The sequence below is a fragment of the Antechinus flavipes genome, chromosome 5, assembly GCF_016432865.1.
Source record: "Antechinus flavipes isolate AdamAnt ecotype Samford, QLD, Australia chromosome 5, AdamAnt_v2, whole genome shotgun sequence".
NCBI classification, from domain to species: Eukaryota; Metazoa; Chordata; class Mammalia; order Dasyuromorphia; family Dasyuridae; genus Antechinus; species Antechinus flavipes.
In genome coordinates, this window is record NC_067402.1 from 210,281,605 (window position 1) to 210,297,994 (window position 16,390).

At 32.6% G+C, this 16,390-nt stretch overlaps 1 protein-coding gene across 2 annotated transcripts in view; it reads right to left on the minus strand.

The window, feature by feature from the left end:
• TBK1 (TANK binding kinase 1) overlaps positions 1–16,390 on the minus strand; it is a 52,712-nt gene that overhangs the window by 4,335 nt on the left and 31,987 nt on the right. For both annotated transcript variants that reach the window (XM_051963628.1, XM_051963627.1), the window contains 10 exons: positions 15,775–15,866; positions 13,422–13,523; positions 12,552–12,630; positions 11,547–11,668; positions 11,378–11,454; positions 11,074–11,113; positions 9,609–9,710; positions 9,400–9,496; positions 8,124–8,230; positions 7,789–7,860 (listed from right to left, as the gene is read on the minus strand). In XM_051963628.1, coding sequence (XP_051819588.1) covers positions 7,789–7,860; positions 8,124–8,230; positions 9,400–9,496; positions 9,609–9,710; positions 11,074–11,113; positions 11,378–11,454; positions 11,547–11,668; positions 12,552–12,630; positions 13,422–13,523; positions 15,775–15,866 — 890 coding nt within the window. The remainder of the gene's footprint in view (positions 1–7,788; positions 7,861–8,123; positions 8,231–9,399; positions 9,497–9,608; positions 9,711–11,073; positions 11,114–11,377; positions 11,455–11,546; positions 11,669–12,551; positions 12,631–13,421; positions 13,524–15,774; positions 15,867–16,390) is intronic.

Genomic DNA, 16,390 nt, shown 5'->3' on the forward strand with positions numbered 1-16,390 from the left:
GTACTCATTGAGTCAATGGAATATAGTCATTAACTTGAGTTCTTAAGTCTGTCAAAGCTATTTGGTTTACAATGTGACTGTCTAAACTGATCTCTTGGTGTCACTCACTTCACTCTAATAATTTATACAAGTTTCTAGAGATTTACTGAAACTGTCCCTTTTGACATTTCTTATGGAATAATAATATTCCATTAATATATACTTTATGTATATTTTATAAAATATCTTGTTTGGCCATTTTCCCCAAATGATGGGCATTTCCTTTGTTTGCTACAGTGAAACGTACTGATATAAATATGTTGTATGTGATTTCTTTAATTTCTGTGCAACATAAGCCTAGAAGTGGGATCACTTGTCAAAAAATATGATCACTTTAGTGTTTTGGGGGAGGCCACAATTCCAAATTGTTTTCTAAAATGGCTTGAACCACTTCAGTTTCACCTACAGTGAAAAATGACTTTCCAACAACTAAAATTTTCTTTGGTCAACCTTTGTTAATCTAATGTTTAGGAGGTAGAACTTTAGAGCTGTTTTAATTTGAATTTCTTTTATCATTAGTGATTTGGAGCATTTTTTCATCCTTTGGCTGATAGCATGAATTTTTTCCCTGAAAACTATCTTTTCTTATCCTTTGAGAAACTCTTCTGGAGTTGGGAAGTAGGGGTAAGGAAAAGCTTTTGACCTTATATAGTTATATCAATCTCCTAAATATCTTGATAGCAAACTTAGCAGATAAATTTGCTGCAAAAACTATTTTTCCCAGTTACTCCTTTTTTAACTATAGTAATTTTGTCTGGAAAAATATTTCAGTTTTATATAACTAAAATTGTCCGTGTTATTTCCTGTGATCTTCTCTAGCCTTTGTTTGGTCAAAAATTCCATACCTATAGAAGGCATGCCTTTCACTGACTCTCTTAATTTGTTTGTGATGTGACTTTTTATAATCAGGTCATATAGCCGTTTTAATTTTTTGTGATATATGATGTAAACAGCTCTAAATCCAATTTTTTGTCAGAAAGCTTTCCAGCTGTTTTTGTTTAATCAATGAGGCCTTCTATTAATTTTTATTAGTTTATACTAGTTTTTATAAATTATCAAAGTATTATGATGATTACTGCTTTGTAATATAATTTGAGATTTGATACTACTAGGCCATTTCCTGCTCACTTTTTTCAAGAATGTTCTTAGACATGCTTGACTTTCTATTCTTCCAGATTGGTTTTTTTTCCTAATTCTATAAAGCAATACTTTATTTGGGGGGGGATATTATACTGCATCTATAATTAAGATAGTATTATCATTTCACCAACTAATTACCTCTGTCTCTCTTTCCATAAAAACTCTTGCAGTTGTATTCAATAATTCCTGTTTCTATCTTAGAAGCTGGATTCCTAGATTTTTCATATCTTTTATCTTCTTTGCTAAAATTTTGATTCTTTTGCATAGCTATACATTAGAAATACTGGTCTATAGTTTTCTTTCTGTGCTTCATTGTTCTATGGTTTAAGAATGAAGGCCATAATTTTTTCCTAAGAGGAACTTGGCAGGATCTCATTTTTCTCATTTATTAATCTTTGAATATTTGATAGAATTAACTTTTAAATAGATCTGCTCATGGGGTTCCTTTCTTTGAGAGTTCTTTCTAAAAGATATGTTCACCTGCTAAGACTTAGTTATTAAAAATCCTCTTTTTTTTCTTAATCTTGGCACTTAATTTTTTTTGTAATTATCCATCCATTTATTAGTTTTTCAAATATAATTGGCCAAAACAGTTCCAAATAATGTCCATTTTATTGTGAATTACCTTTTTTTTCCACTTTTAATACTAATAATTTGTTTTTCCTTTATTTTCTGGATCAGATTAGCTAAGAGTTTATCTTTTTTTTTTTTGAAACAACCATCTTAATTTTATCAAATTCTTTTTTTGCCTTTAATTTTGTTCATCTTTCCTTTGATTTTCATAATTTCTATTTTTTGCTACTGCAAAATTTCTGTATTTGCTAATGCATGCTCAATTCATGATCTGGTCTGGTCTCTCTTAGGCATGAAAGTTTTTGTAGAGAGAAATATTTCCCCAAATGTCTATTTTAGCTGAATCACAAAAGTTGAGTTATGCTGTCTTTAAGAAATTATCTATTGATGAATACAGAGAGGCTTGGAAAGACTTACATGAACTGATGCTGAGTGAAATGAGCAGAACCAGGAGATCATTATACACTTCAACAACAATACTATATAATGATCAATTCTGATGGAAGTGGCTCTCTTCAATAATGAGAGGATTCCAATTGAACAGTAAGGAACAGAACCAGCTACACCCAGAGAAAGAACACTGGGAAATGAGTGTGGACTACAACATAGCATTTATACTGTGCATTTTTGTTTTTCTGCCCATGTTATTTTTACCTTCTTTCTAAATCCAATTTCTCTTGTGTAGCAAGACAACTGTATAAATATTGTATTTAACATATACTTTAACATATCTAGCATGTATGGGACTACCTGCCATCTAGGGGTGGAGGTAGAAGGAAAGAGGGGAAAAGTTGGAACAGAAGTTTTTGCAAGAGTCAGTGTTGAAAAATTACCCATGCATATATTTTGTCAATAAAAAGCTATAATAAAAAATATATTTAAAACCTAAGGGGAAAAAAAAAGAAATTACCTATCATTTTTATGGTGGTCTTTGATCCACCAATTCTTTAGGATTATATGATTTATACTCCATTTCACTCCTTTCTTCAAAGATTTTTATAACATTGTGGCAAGGAATATGTATAATATTGCATGCTTTTCTATATTTGTTTATGCAACTCTAGGTCAATTTCTGATAAAATATCATCCATAGCTAAGAAATATATACATTCCTTTCTATTAATATTCAGTAACTGATAGAGATTGAAATATATATATATTTATTTATTATGAAATATAATTTATTTATTTAGTTGTTGCTGGGGCAACTGGGGTTAAGTGACTTGCCCAGGATCACACAGCTAGGAAGTATTAAATGTCTGAAAGCAGATTTGAACTCAAGTCCTCCCGACTTCAGGGCTGGTGGTCTATCCACTGTGCCACCTAGTTGCCCCTACATAGCAATTTAAAGATATATATTCTTGTATTTTCTTCTCACAGCAATCCTTTACAGAGAGGCTAAGTGACTTGCTCAAAGACAGAGTTTCTCTCAGAGAAAGGAATCAACTCTGATCTTCTTGACTCGAAGCCTGACACTACATCACCCACATACACAGATATGCACATATATACATTTCTGTATACATAGATGTGTGTGTGTGTGTTTCTAATTTACCTTTTGGTTAGAGCTGTCTAAATTTAAAAGGGGAACACTGAGTTCATAATACCATAATTTTTCTGGCTATTTCTCTGAGTAATTCAATTAACTTTTCTTTTAAGTACTTAGATGCAATGATATTCCTTTATATGCAGCTTTTAAGAAGCATAAAACTGTCTTAAGCCTTTCTGGGGGAGACTGTGTGTTTAAGTATTGATTCCACTCTCTAAGATGCATTTAAACATAAGTTTCCTTATTAACTTTTTACCTTATTTGAAATTATTATTGTTAGTGCAGTTTTTTAAAAAAATTCATCTGAAGTATAATAAATTCTATTCCAGTCCCTTATTTTGACTTTTGCGAATTTTTTAAGTTAAATGCTTGGCTGAATTCCACCATATTCCACTTTCAGGACAAATTCATCATTTTCACTGATTCATAACTTCATACATCAAATTTTTGATTATGACTTAATTGTGTTATTTCCCCACATCATATTTTTATGTTTATCTTTTATTGTAAAGAATAGAATGCAGATACAGAACAAATGTAAAATCTGTAAGTGAAGCTGTTCCTTCTCCTCCCAAGGCCAAGCCCCAGCTCTCTAATTGACATGGTTTTCTTAAGTCATCCTTTATAACCAACAAGTTAAAGCTTTCTTTTTGCTCAACTCTTTTGAAGATCCTTATTACATCTTCCTGATCATTTAGGTTCAATTTTATTTTCAAAATATCTTTTGGACAAAACCCTTTCTCTCTTATGACATTGCTACTACCATAATGCAGCTTTTTATTAACTCAGTTCTGGACTACTGCAGTAACAGGTTGATGTCCTTGCCTCCAGTCACTACTTTCTCCAGTATATATTCTCCATAGCTATCAAAAGTAATTATCCTAATGTAGAGAATCTGGCCATATTCCCTCTTTCTCCCTCCCATTCAATACATTCCAGTGGCTTCCTATTATTTCCAGGATCAAAAATAAAATCTTCTACTTGGCTTTTAAAGCCTTTTATAATCTAGTATTTCCCACCCCCACGCCCTTCTTACAACTAATATACTCCACATACATAGAGTTCAGGGACTAGGTTTCTCTTGCCATTTCTCACACAAGATACTCTTTCTGACCAAGACCTGGTATTAATTCCCAATGCCTAGGATCCTCTTCCTCTTCTCCATCTTTTGGCTTCCTCTGAATCTCAGCTAAAATCTCACCTTCTGAAAGAAACGTTTCCTGATCTTTCTAATGCTAGTACTTTCCCACTGATTACTCCAATTTATCCTATTTAACATGCTGTTTGTACACAGTTGTTTGCATGTTGTCTCTCTTATCAGATAGTGAACTCTTTGAAGGCGTTCTCAGTATTGCCTTTCTCTGTATTCCCAGAACTTTTTTTAGTACCTGACACAAAGTAAATGCTAAACATTTATTGATTTGACTGAAGTTTTTTTGGCTTGCATCTATTTGCTTGCCACATCTAGTTTTCCTCGCCACATCTAGTTTTCTTCTTATATTCTCCACTCTTTCTCAGTATCTTTTCCTGTATCTCAGTTGAGATATGTATTATGACATTAATCTCCATATAATTTCATTTCTGTGTCCAACCCTTTTTTATCAGGTTCAAGTAATAGTACTGAGACACACCCTGCTCTGTCCTCCCCACTTTCTTTCATATTAGTAAACTCATCTTTTTCACATATTTTTTAAGTGTGAAATATCAAGTTCCTTTTTTCTTCCCCAATGTATTACTTTTTATTCTCTTATAATCAGCACAACAAAACTGTACCCAGACCTTAGGTTTGCTTTATTTAATTCCTTCTATGTTCCCTGAAGACATGAGAATTCAAAAGGGACATATTTCTCTTCTCTTCCTAATATTATCTAAGAATTTCACTGTTATTTAGTTCCTCCTGATTGTTTTGATCCTGTGACTCCTGTGCTTTGATTTCAAAGCTTCTACTCAAGAGTAATCAAAAGTTCTCATCTAGTAAAAGTCCATTTCTCCCCTTTAGGAATATGTTTATTTTTTCTTTCTTTCTTTCTTTCTTTTTTTTTTAATCTTTGAATATTTTATCTAGAAGATACACATAATAGTCACTATGTATAGTAATATTTTTCTTTGGGAGATAGGATAAGGCACAAAAATTATTAGCTTATTATAACTGGGCAAAGCATTGCCCCTAAGAAGATCAAATAACAGGAGAAAAGCAGAGTAGCAAAATATAGGAAAAATATGAGGACTTTAGAGTTATGGCTATGATTTTATAACCTTAAAGTTCTCACCTCCAATACTTTTAGCACTTAATGGCATGAGTTATTTAATAGCTAAACTCATTTTTGCTCCAGAATTTTTTATACATAGGGAAACTCCAGTGTATATCTTCCCTTGCCATATATATGTATATGCTCAGTTTTTAAGATACATTTCTGATGGCAAGTCTTAAGTTTTTAGTACTTTGTATTTCACGATTTTTCTCTCCTTTTCCATAGCTGGCTCACAGGTCTGTTATCCTGACTGTAGTCCCTTACTTTTCTCCCTGTCCCTCTCCTCCCCACCTCTTTCTCCCTCTCCCCAGATGCTTTTTCTGTGATTTGACTGAATTTTGCTTGGTACTTTTGAGTATTTTCAGGGTCCCCCCTCCCCCGGAAGTGGGTTCTTTTTATTTTCACTTATCCTCTACTTCTAAGAGAACTTTGACTTTTTTAGTGATTTTTTAAAATTCAGTTTTATTTTAATGTAGTTACATTTTGAAAAAAACTGATATGCTTAAATCATCTGGTATTCTGAGACCTCCTCTTCCTGCAACTGTCAGGTTCTAGACATCTTTTTCTGGAATTCTGGATTAAATGGAGGAGTTTACATCTATTTCTTTGTTATAATCTTTATTATTAGCCTGTTGGGATTCTTTTAAGATACTTTGCTGAGTTTATGTGGAAGAGTTGGACTTCTCTATAACCTATCATAACCAGAAGTCATTCTTTTAAAAAATTTCAAAACACTTTCATATACATCATTATTATTATTTTTGAGGTAATTGAGATTTAATGACTTGCCTAGGGTCACACAGCTACTAGTATCCTCTTGACTCTAGGACAAGGATCCTCAAACTTTTTAAATATGGGGCCAGTTCACTGTCCCTCAGACTGTTGGAGGGCTGGACTATAGTAAAAACAAAAATTTTGTTTTGTGGGTCTTTAAATAAAGAAACTTCATAGCCCTGGAGGGGGATAAACGTCCTCAGCTGCTGCATCTGGTCTACGGGCCGTAGTTTGAGGACCCCTGCTCTAGGGTCTGGTGTTCTATCCACTGCCGCACCTAATATACATTAATTCTGTCTTCACAATGATCAAGTGAATAGTATTTTTATGCCCATTTCCACTGTAGGAAATCCAGAAAGATTCATTGCAGCACTGACTAGTAAGTAGAAAGTGTCAACTACTAGAAAGTAGAAATCATCTTGTTCAACTCTTTTAATCTTATAAATGAAGCTTTCAACAAGGTCACACAGCTTTTCAGACACAAAGCCAGAACTAGAACTCAAATAAACAAAGCCACAATTAAAACTCAAGTCTTCTCAGTCTAAGTATTTTTCCACCACATTAGAATCTGAATTTTGGACATACAACATAAGCCATATGTTTAAAGAAGTCCTTGGTATTAATGTTTTTGATAAACTTCTACATGTAGTTAAAAACTTTTTTTCAAAACTATTAAATTGGTCCCTTGGAAATTAAAAAAATTATATATAGCATAATAATCTTGGACTTGGAATATATGAATCTGAATTCCAACTAAATTATTTACTAGTTCTATGACTAGGCTTCCTTATTATTGTTACAGAGACAACTATTAAAAGGCAGTGACAGTGACAATAAATACAGTGGAAGTGACCTTAAGAGGGGAAAGACATAATCAAAACAACTCCCATTTACGAGAACTTTAGGTTGGCAAGCCTTTTGTCACCCATGAAATGATCGATGCCTCTAGACAGATGAGGACAGGCTCAATGGCTCTCTAAGCTTTGCACTGTACTTAGTTGCTGGCATCTTTTATACTTGAAGGAGCATGTGCAGCTGGCTTACTAAGTTCCAGGACAGCACCTAACAAGTAGCTTTGATTTCAAAAATTGAGAAAATGATTGTTGAACAATTTTCATATAAATATAAAGATGATTTTGAATCAAATAGCTTTTGATTTAAAGAGCTAATATTATCAACAAATAAATTATATCTGGAACTCACGGTAAAATTATTTATAATTTCCCCCCATAGCAACTGTAGTGGACAGTATTACAATCTCTTAAGATGAGTAACGAGCAACAAAAGGGATCAAACAAGTTAACAATTAGATCAAGTTAGAGAAAAACCTGAATTAGAATTGTACCCATACTAGAAATACCTCCCCATCACTGCTTAACCAATGATACAGGAATATGATAGTCTATGTCTATATTTAATTTGGTAGATATTTACTAGGGGTAAGGTGGAGAAGAACCTCACCTCTCTAAAATATGATTATTTTCAGCAAGTTCTTTAACAACACCTTCCATCTCTTCCTTCAATTTCTTCATACTATAAAACAAAAACCAACAAGTTGTTACTACTCAAACTATGAAACTTCCATCTGAAGACTTAATTAATTCACAAGTAATCTTAAACAGTAATTCTCAAGCAATTTTGAACTTTATTGTAGAATTACTTACTAATACTTATATAATAAATATATAAAAATAATTTGTATAATAATTAGATGACTTTTATTATGATTATATAATAATTAAGAACAAAAAATGGTGACAAACTAAAAATTAATGATTAAGTTGTGAATTTCTTACCCAAGAGTCATCTCCACTAGTGTATTGGAGCTTGGATAAATGGGGGCCATGGTATGCTTTATGCCACTGGAAGCTGCAAACAATTTCTGAGGTAAAGTTTCCTGTAACTGAAATATGGAACAGGTATATGTGAATCACAAAAGAAGGAGTAACAAATATTCTGCTACAAAGGTTTGAATAAAATCATTAGTTAATATTTGGAGTCAAAACTGCTAGTATGATATTTATGACTCATACAAAAATCTCATGATAATTTTAAGCTGGTGGTTATCTGAAATACATAGGTACACATAACAAGTTTCTAAGCAAGAGATTTTAATTATACAAATGTTTTTCTACTATGCAACCATAGTCCCTTCAACACAGTAAATAATTATTTTTAAATGGGATTGAACAAACAAAACATTTTGAAACATGTGGTTGTATATGCCAATGTTCCACTCAATTCCCAGAGTCCTTTTAAATCCAATGAGCACTAAGTACCATGTTCAAGAGTGGAAACAACATAACATCTATATTAATAGTCTCCATCAGGATGGAGCTCACCAGCTTATAGGAAGGCATATCCTTAGATCACTGTCTGGGGAGAGTGAGGATATCTGGGACATTAGAAGTATATAAAAAAAGACAGAAACATGTAAGGATATGTGCAGGGAACAAAAAACTTATGTACCCTGGCTAGAACATACAGTGCAAAGACAGGAATAATAAAAGCTACAACTGGAAGGATAAGAAGGTAACCAATTATGGAGAGCTACTAATATTAGTAAAAGAAACAGGAACTTTTCTCAATAGATATAAAGGAGCCATTAGTGATTTCTAGGCCCAGGCTTGACACGATCATAATTAAGGATGATCATAATGAAGGATGGTCTGCATGAAGAAGACAATGGAAGCAGGAAGATGTACCTCAAGGCAATTACAATAGCTTAGGCAGTAATTCTAAAAGAGAACTATCAAGTTACAGAGTGGACAGTAAACTGCAAAGTGATCTTGTCCAACTTCTCTCTTCAACATGAATACTGTCTGTAATATCAAGAAACAGTAATCTAGTCTCTGTTAAAAGACTTTAGAACTCATACCCAAAAGCAGAACTTTTCATTTAAAAGATGCCAGCCTTTATTTTTATTTATGTTATTTTCTAAATTATAGCAATATATACAGGGCCAGCTTAAAATTTTTTTTTTCAAATATTGCTTATCCTAATTTAACATCAGTGGTCTTCAAAGGAAAAAAGTGCCCTTTCCCCCCTCCCCAGTAAGAAAGGCTCCAATACCTCATTAGTATAATCCTGGTATTTTGATACTTCTTCCTCCATATCAAAACACTGATTAGTTAGAGATGACAGCTGTTTCCTTAGGTGAAGCATCTTTCTGAAAGTAAAGTGAATTCACTTAAAATAAGCAAGTTAAAAAAAAACAGATACTAGTTCTAATTAAGAGAAAGTAAAATTATATTATTATAAAAATGAAAATCTTTTTTTACCTCATCCACTCTTCTGCCTTGTCCAAAAAGGTTTCATATTTTTCAACACACTCATCAGTAAAGTGGCTCATAGCTTTTGTTGCATAAAAATACAGTTTCTGCCTGTAATTTAAAAATAATCAATGCAATCTTCTCCCACAGTTTTCTTTATCTCTGCTGTAAACCTTGAAAGTTAATTAAGTATATAACGCTAAAGAATAAAATTACCAAAGGGTAAAGGAATTTTTTCATCACTCTTAAAATGAATATATTTTCCCATTTCTAAAATTTATTTTTAAATGTGTATATGTATGTGTGTGTGCATTTCACACACAAATGTACGTGCATTTCAACTTTCACCATGAAGTTTGTTTTTGAAAAGCTACCTTGGTAATAATGGAACTTATAGGAGGAAGAAAAAAGATTGGATTTTATTTCATAAACTACATAAGAGTGTTCAATTATCTCAATTTGTTCACTATTGTTTGTGTCTTTTTTTTTTTAAACACTTGTGTTCTGATAAAGATCTGGATGTCAAACATGTGATAACTCTGTAACTTAAAAAAATAAAATAAAATAAAATCCCAAGGGACATGAAGCGCACTGGCAAGATGCCTAGATGTGAAATAAGTTACAGACTCATACAGTATTAACTAGCACACAAGAAATAACAAAAAAATAAAGAACACAGATAACTGAAAAAGGCAAAAAAGTAATGCAATCAAATAGTAGAAATAACAGACTGACAATAAGAGTACATAGGTCAATTTGGAGTACAAAACATGTGAAGAAGAAGAGTAACAATGATCAGGTAGGTAGGAGTCATACTGTGACAAGGCTTTCAATGTCAGGCTAAGAATTCAGTATTTTATATGGACAGGAGCGAGCCATTAAAGATTTTTCAACAGAGAAGTGAAACAGAGAAGAGAAAGAAAGGATGAAAGTATGGGATCCCATATGGATATGGGATAAACTTAGTCTTGGCCTGACTGGGACAAGGAACCAAATAATTTCTTTTTGAGTCATTTGAATCTTAACATTTGACATCTTTTTAAAAAGTTACATATGACTCTGCCAAAATAAAAGAAATGTGGTTCTTCATAAAATTTTACATTAGCTCTAATGGAAAATAAAAGTCCACATGACTAATATTTGAAATTGCAGGGAGGTGGGGGGCAAGGGCAATGTTGTTCATTATGGCTTGGCGAACAGCAAATAAGAGAAGGGAATAGGTAAGAGAAGCATGAAGCTCTCCTCTTTCTGGCATCACTTCAGTGATGAAAATGTGGTTCAGTATCATTCAGATTCCATGTCATCACCTCTTCCAGTAATGTCATGGGCCTTAATTTATGACATACACATTGTAAGCAGCCTTATTAAATCAAAATTAAAGGATAATTGTATCTATGAACAATCACAGTAGTAGGATAAGCAAAATGGCAATAAGAAACAATCTGACAACTAAAAATGTAATTTAGGCACTTACTTGTCAAATTTGTGAATCTGTTCTTCATTGTAAGCTAGTCCTAGAAATAAAGAATTTATCATATTAATTTTATTCAATAGAATCTCAAAATGTTGCAGAATCTCAAAATGTTACAGAATCTCTTCTTCTGAGATTATATAGTTCAAAAAGCTTAAGAACGTAAAAATTTTCAAAAGGTATCTTAAGAACACTATCTCCCTTAAACAACCATTACTATTAAGAATCACATTTCATATAAAAATCACTATTACATATAATCAATTAAAATGGACTTGTCAAATAAAATAAGTTAATATTTACTTACTCCGTTCTGCTTTGTCTTTTTTGAACTGATAGTAAATCTCTGTAATGCAATTTAGCAGGACTTGCAGTTTTTCTACACTATTCAGGAAAAAGATCAAGAGTTGTACTGTAGTCAGTGTGACAAAAGGCAAGTACCAATGAAGAGTTGAGCAAATAAAGTTTTTACTTACTTTCGGTCCTTTGGATGTGTTCCTTCCTGATTTGCCCAGGTATCTGCCAATAATCCTCCAGGAGACAACTTGCTTTTGATATCCTGAAGACTAGTTTCTATCGTTCCCTGTGAGCTGGAGAGCTGGAGGAGAGTAACAGGTTCAGAATTAAGAGTGCCAAAAATCACAATGACTATCCTACTAGAACATCTGTGTTACTATTCTGCTCTTGCCTAGCAGGTTTCAAATCAATCATTTCCATATGTAAACACAGATAAGGACAAACTCATAATTTGTATTCTTGAGATTTCTTCATTGCTATAGCTTTAACTTTCACAGATGAGAAAACTGAGGAAGTTAAGAGAATAATGGATGGAGTCCCAATAGTTGTTACACACACACCATTGAAGGAGCAGTAAGAAAGCAGGTTCTGTTACATGAGAGAAATTACTTCTCCACTTTGTCTCAGGGTTTCCTCGATGACAAAAGAAAGCTGGGAGGCAACCTCTAAGGTTACTATTTCTGTGACCCATTAGTCTGCCAGCAGTTCTGCACTGAAATCCTTTCTGGTTTATGCTCCACCAACAAAGCTGCAGAGAACATGGGTTCCTCTCTGCACAATGATAAAGCACTGGAGGAGCTCATTCATTAACTACTTTGTTATTCATTTCTGGATAATTTCAGGAAGTATGTTACCTTGAGTTCATAAACTGGATTTTTTTTTTTAATTACAATGGGTCAAAACAAAGGAACATTATAAGGAGCACAGTGATCTGATACTAGGCAAGTCACTATTGGCTTCAGACCTAAAATGTTACAATTCTAGGAAAATGCTTAAATTATGGCAGGAAGAATTTGGGAGAGAATTTATCACTGAAATTTCTATTTGCTCTGGAGGAGAGCTAAGACTCCTTTCCAGGTCTTTCAGCTGACTTGAACCAAAAACTAATCAACCAGAGTTCCATTTCTGTCTCTGATAAGCAATAGATGGGCTATGGATATATGGCTTCAGATGTGATTACTTACTCGCAATAATTTAGTGTGTATGTCTGAAATCTCACCCAGCTCTGCTGCTTCCAAATCAATCTGCATCAATTTTTCATATCTATTTACAATAAAAATAAATCACTAAGAAAAAGAGTAAATGGTACTATCCCTCCTCTCCTCCCCCACACACTCTTTAAAAAAAAAGATATTTAGAGAAGCTATATTTAAAGGTTAACCTTTGATATCAGATCCACTTACTATTCTATTTAAGAATAAAGAAAAGGAAATACACATGGATGCCACCAAGTTCCCAAAAGAGAATGGTAGCTTTCTAAAAGAAAGAAAATTTAATATTAATCTAATATAACCTTGCTAGATAAAGGGGAAAATAGGCATGTTACTTTTATAGAAACTATACTAAACTATGTATAAGAGTATGACATCATGGTGGTCTAAGACAATGTTGAGACGAATAAGTAATGAAAATTCAGGATTATTCCATACCTCTGAAAAAGATACTAAAACAACATTTTAGGGTAACTACTCTAACTGAAAACTGTTAAGATTTTATGTACAGCATAGGGTTTTTGGTTTATAAAATATGGATTAGATATCTTAATTTTCAATTTTTTTCCTTAAAGAATGAACAACCCCTCCCCCCCAATAACTTAGTATTTAATTCTTCCTAAACAGTACTGATATTTTGATTTTATATTATAGCCACCAGATCAATAGGAACTTCATTCTTAAATATTAAAAATTCTTAAATATTCTTAAATTCTTAAGTTCTTTTTAAAAGGTAATTAAAATGAATTTTCAGGAAATTTTATCTATTATGGTTAAGGACAGCTAAGAAATATAACTGAGTCTTAACATTTTAACTAGAAGCAAGGAAGTGATTTTACTTACATTTTCACAGTTTTTTCAATGTTTCTGATACAGAAATCCAGAGCAATCACAACTTCTGTCTTTTTGTGTATTGTTTCATTATAATCTTCTTTAATCAGTTCACTGTAAAATAACACTAATCATATCAGTATACCTAAAAAGTTATTGGATTTTCTTTTCTCTATCACTTATAGTAACAGCAGCTGTTAAGAGAAATACTACTCTTACAGATCATATGACATACTTTATAACAACATTCTTAACATATCTGAAATATTATTCAGATTTTGAGGATACTATGAGAAAATGCATTTCTAAATACTAGTGTAGTTCTACTGTTGGTTAGTTTGCTGATTTAGAATTTGGGAGACTTATAATTAGATGAATGCAAAGTACAATAATTTATTTGGCATTCACTTTATGGTACTATAGTTTATTTTTCCCCACTGGAAATATTTGACATTGGGACAATTTCCTTTTATGATTACATCATGAATTTGCTCTCTAAAAATGAGATACTACATATTTAAAATATAGATGAGTTTTCTTCTGTTCCACAACTCATTATGATTGATAAAGAATAAAGAACAGGACAGGTCACTGGAAAATCCATTTATTGGAAAATCCAATAAATATAACAAAATGTTCCAAGAAGTTCCCTCCCCCTAAAATAAAGGAATTAGTTAATAAAAACTTAGTGATGATAACTTCCAATTCTTCTGCTTCTTTCCTATCTCTAAGCTCTACCTCTCTTAATGCAACCCAACATTTCACTAGGTGTTTTTTTTTTTGTCTGCTACATCATACTGCTGATTCAAATTGAATTTGCAGTCCACTAAAAGCCAGAGATATTTTTCCCCCAAATAACTGCTGTGCAATTTTGTGAAGCTGAATTTTTGTACCTAAGTATAAGACTTTACATTTCTACTGAACTTCACTTTACCATACTTTTTTTTTTTTCATATTAACAGTCATTCTCCCACACCCATGTAATAACATTTTATTTTTTCCAATTAGATGAAAACAGTTTTCAACATTTATTTTTATAAGATTTTGCATTCCAAATTTTTCTTCCTCCCTTCTTTTCCTCTCTCCCCAAGGTAAGAAGCAAGCTGATAGAGGTTATACATGTACAATCATATTAAACATATTTCCATATTAGTCATGTTATAAAAGAATCATTACAAAAGAGGAAAAAAATCACAAGAAAGGAGAAAACAACAGAAATTTTGAAAATAATATGCTTCACTCTGCATTCACACTCCACAGCTCTTTCTCTGGATGAGGATAGCATTTTCCATCATCAGTTTTTTGCAAATGTCTTGGATCACTCCACTGCTGAGAAGAGCTAAGTCTGTCATAGTTGATCATCATACAACATTGCTATTACTGTGTACAATGTTCTCCTGGTTCTGTTCACTTTACTCAGCACCAGTTTACCTATTACTTCTTTGAGAAAACATTTTCTTCCTATCTGGAGGTGATTATGGTCTTTTATAGAAATTAATCCATCCAATCACATCTCTTTGGAGGAAGAGTTAACTATTTAACCACTGTATCTTTTGTGAGATGTGTCATGATCTACATGTCATGATCTCTGGGGGGAATGTTCTTGCCAATGCATCAATCTAAAAGGGGTCAGAGGCCTTCTAGATGGCAATCTTTTAGCCATCATAAACAATATGTCTCAAATTTGATCATTTCTAAATGAGAAGACATGAACAGGCCCTTGGGATATTTCACTAGACAAAGCATACCACCTAGATACTGAAGCATTAACAAAGTCTCAGAATCTTAACATAAGGCTGGAAGGATATGGTCACAGTGACTTAATAAAAGGAATACTTTAGGATGCAAGTCGAACCTTCTTAGGCTGTCATACTGGGGGATTTTCTTACTTTCTAACAAAGGTTCCTAGTGGCATATTAATAGAAGGGCTTTAAATGTTTGCTGAATGCTGAATGAATGAATCTGAACTACTATGGTTATGTTCCTAAGAAATTAATTCAATTAACTAAATTGTTTGTCTAAATTACTTGCTTAACTAAATGTGCATACTTAGTTTGCTAGAATGGATCAGAATTAAGTACAAAGTCTAGAGGGAGTATTTTGAGGAATTAAAATCATATTAGAAGGTAGCATTGAGTAAATGCTTCATTATGAGAAAAATCCTTCCTCCAAGAACAATGAATGGCAACTGGGTACCTAGAAAAAGGCAAGCATGTGCTTGTTTAAGTGAACAAAATAATAAACCCATGCCGATTCATCTCTCTGGGGGTGATGATCATGTCATGTTATCTGACATGATAATCTTTCTCCTTATATGATTTTCTCAAATTTTAATTCCAATTTCAAAATTTAATGCATTACTCACATCAGCCATCGTATTCCTTTTCGCATCAATTCCTGATAAAGCAGCAAGGTACTGGCAACTCTACAGGCATAACAGACGACACCTGTTATTACCTAATGGGAAAAAAAGTTAGTGAGAACTGGGCTAATGATAATAAATCATAAAAATGGACAGTTATGAAAGAATCTTCAAGCTTGTTATGAATGCTATTGATGTGCTTTAAGCTCAATAACAAGTTTACTAAGTATACAAGAAACTTAAACATAAACATGAGACTAAAGGTAAAAAGTATATAACCACACATCAGTTAAGAGAAATAAATGTGACATATATAAAAAAAGTCTATATAGCTTTTCAAGAAGTATTTTAAAAATGAACATTCTAAACTGAGGAGTTTATAAAACACTACGAGATAAGATACTGGCTCAACTTATTAAACATTGCAAAAGAAAAAAGAAAGAAGTCAAAGTCCAGCAAAGAAGGATTTCCCTTAACATATTCCTCTTTCCCAAAAGTTTGGTTTCTATTTCTTTTTCATTTATCTTCTTCTGGGGAACTGTTAGTAAGTAAACTGCTCAAACTTTTGGAATGGAACATCTTTTTTTAAAAATGAACTCCTCTGTATAGAACATTCATT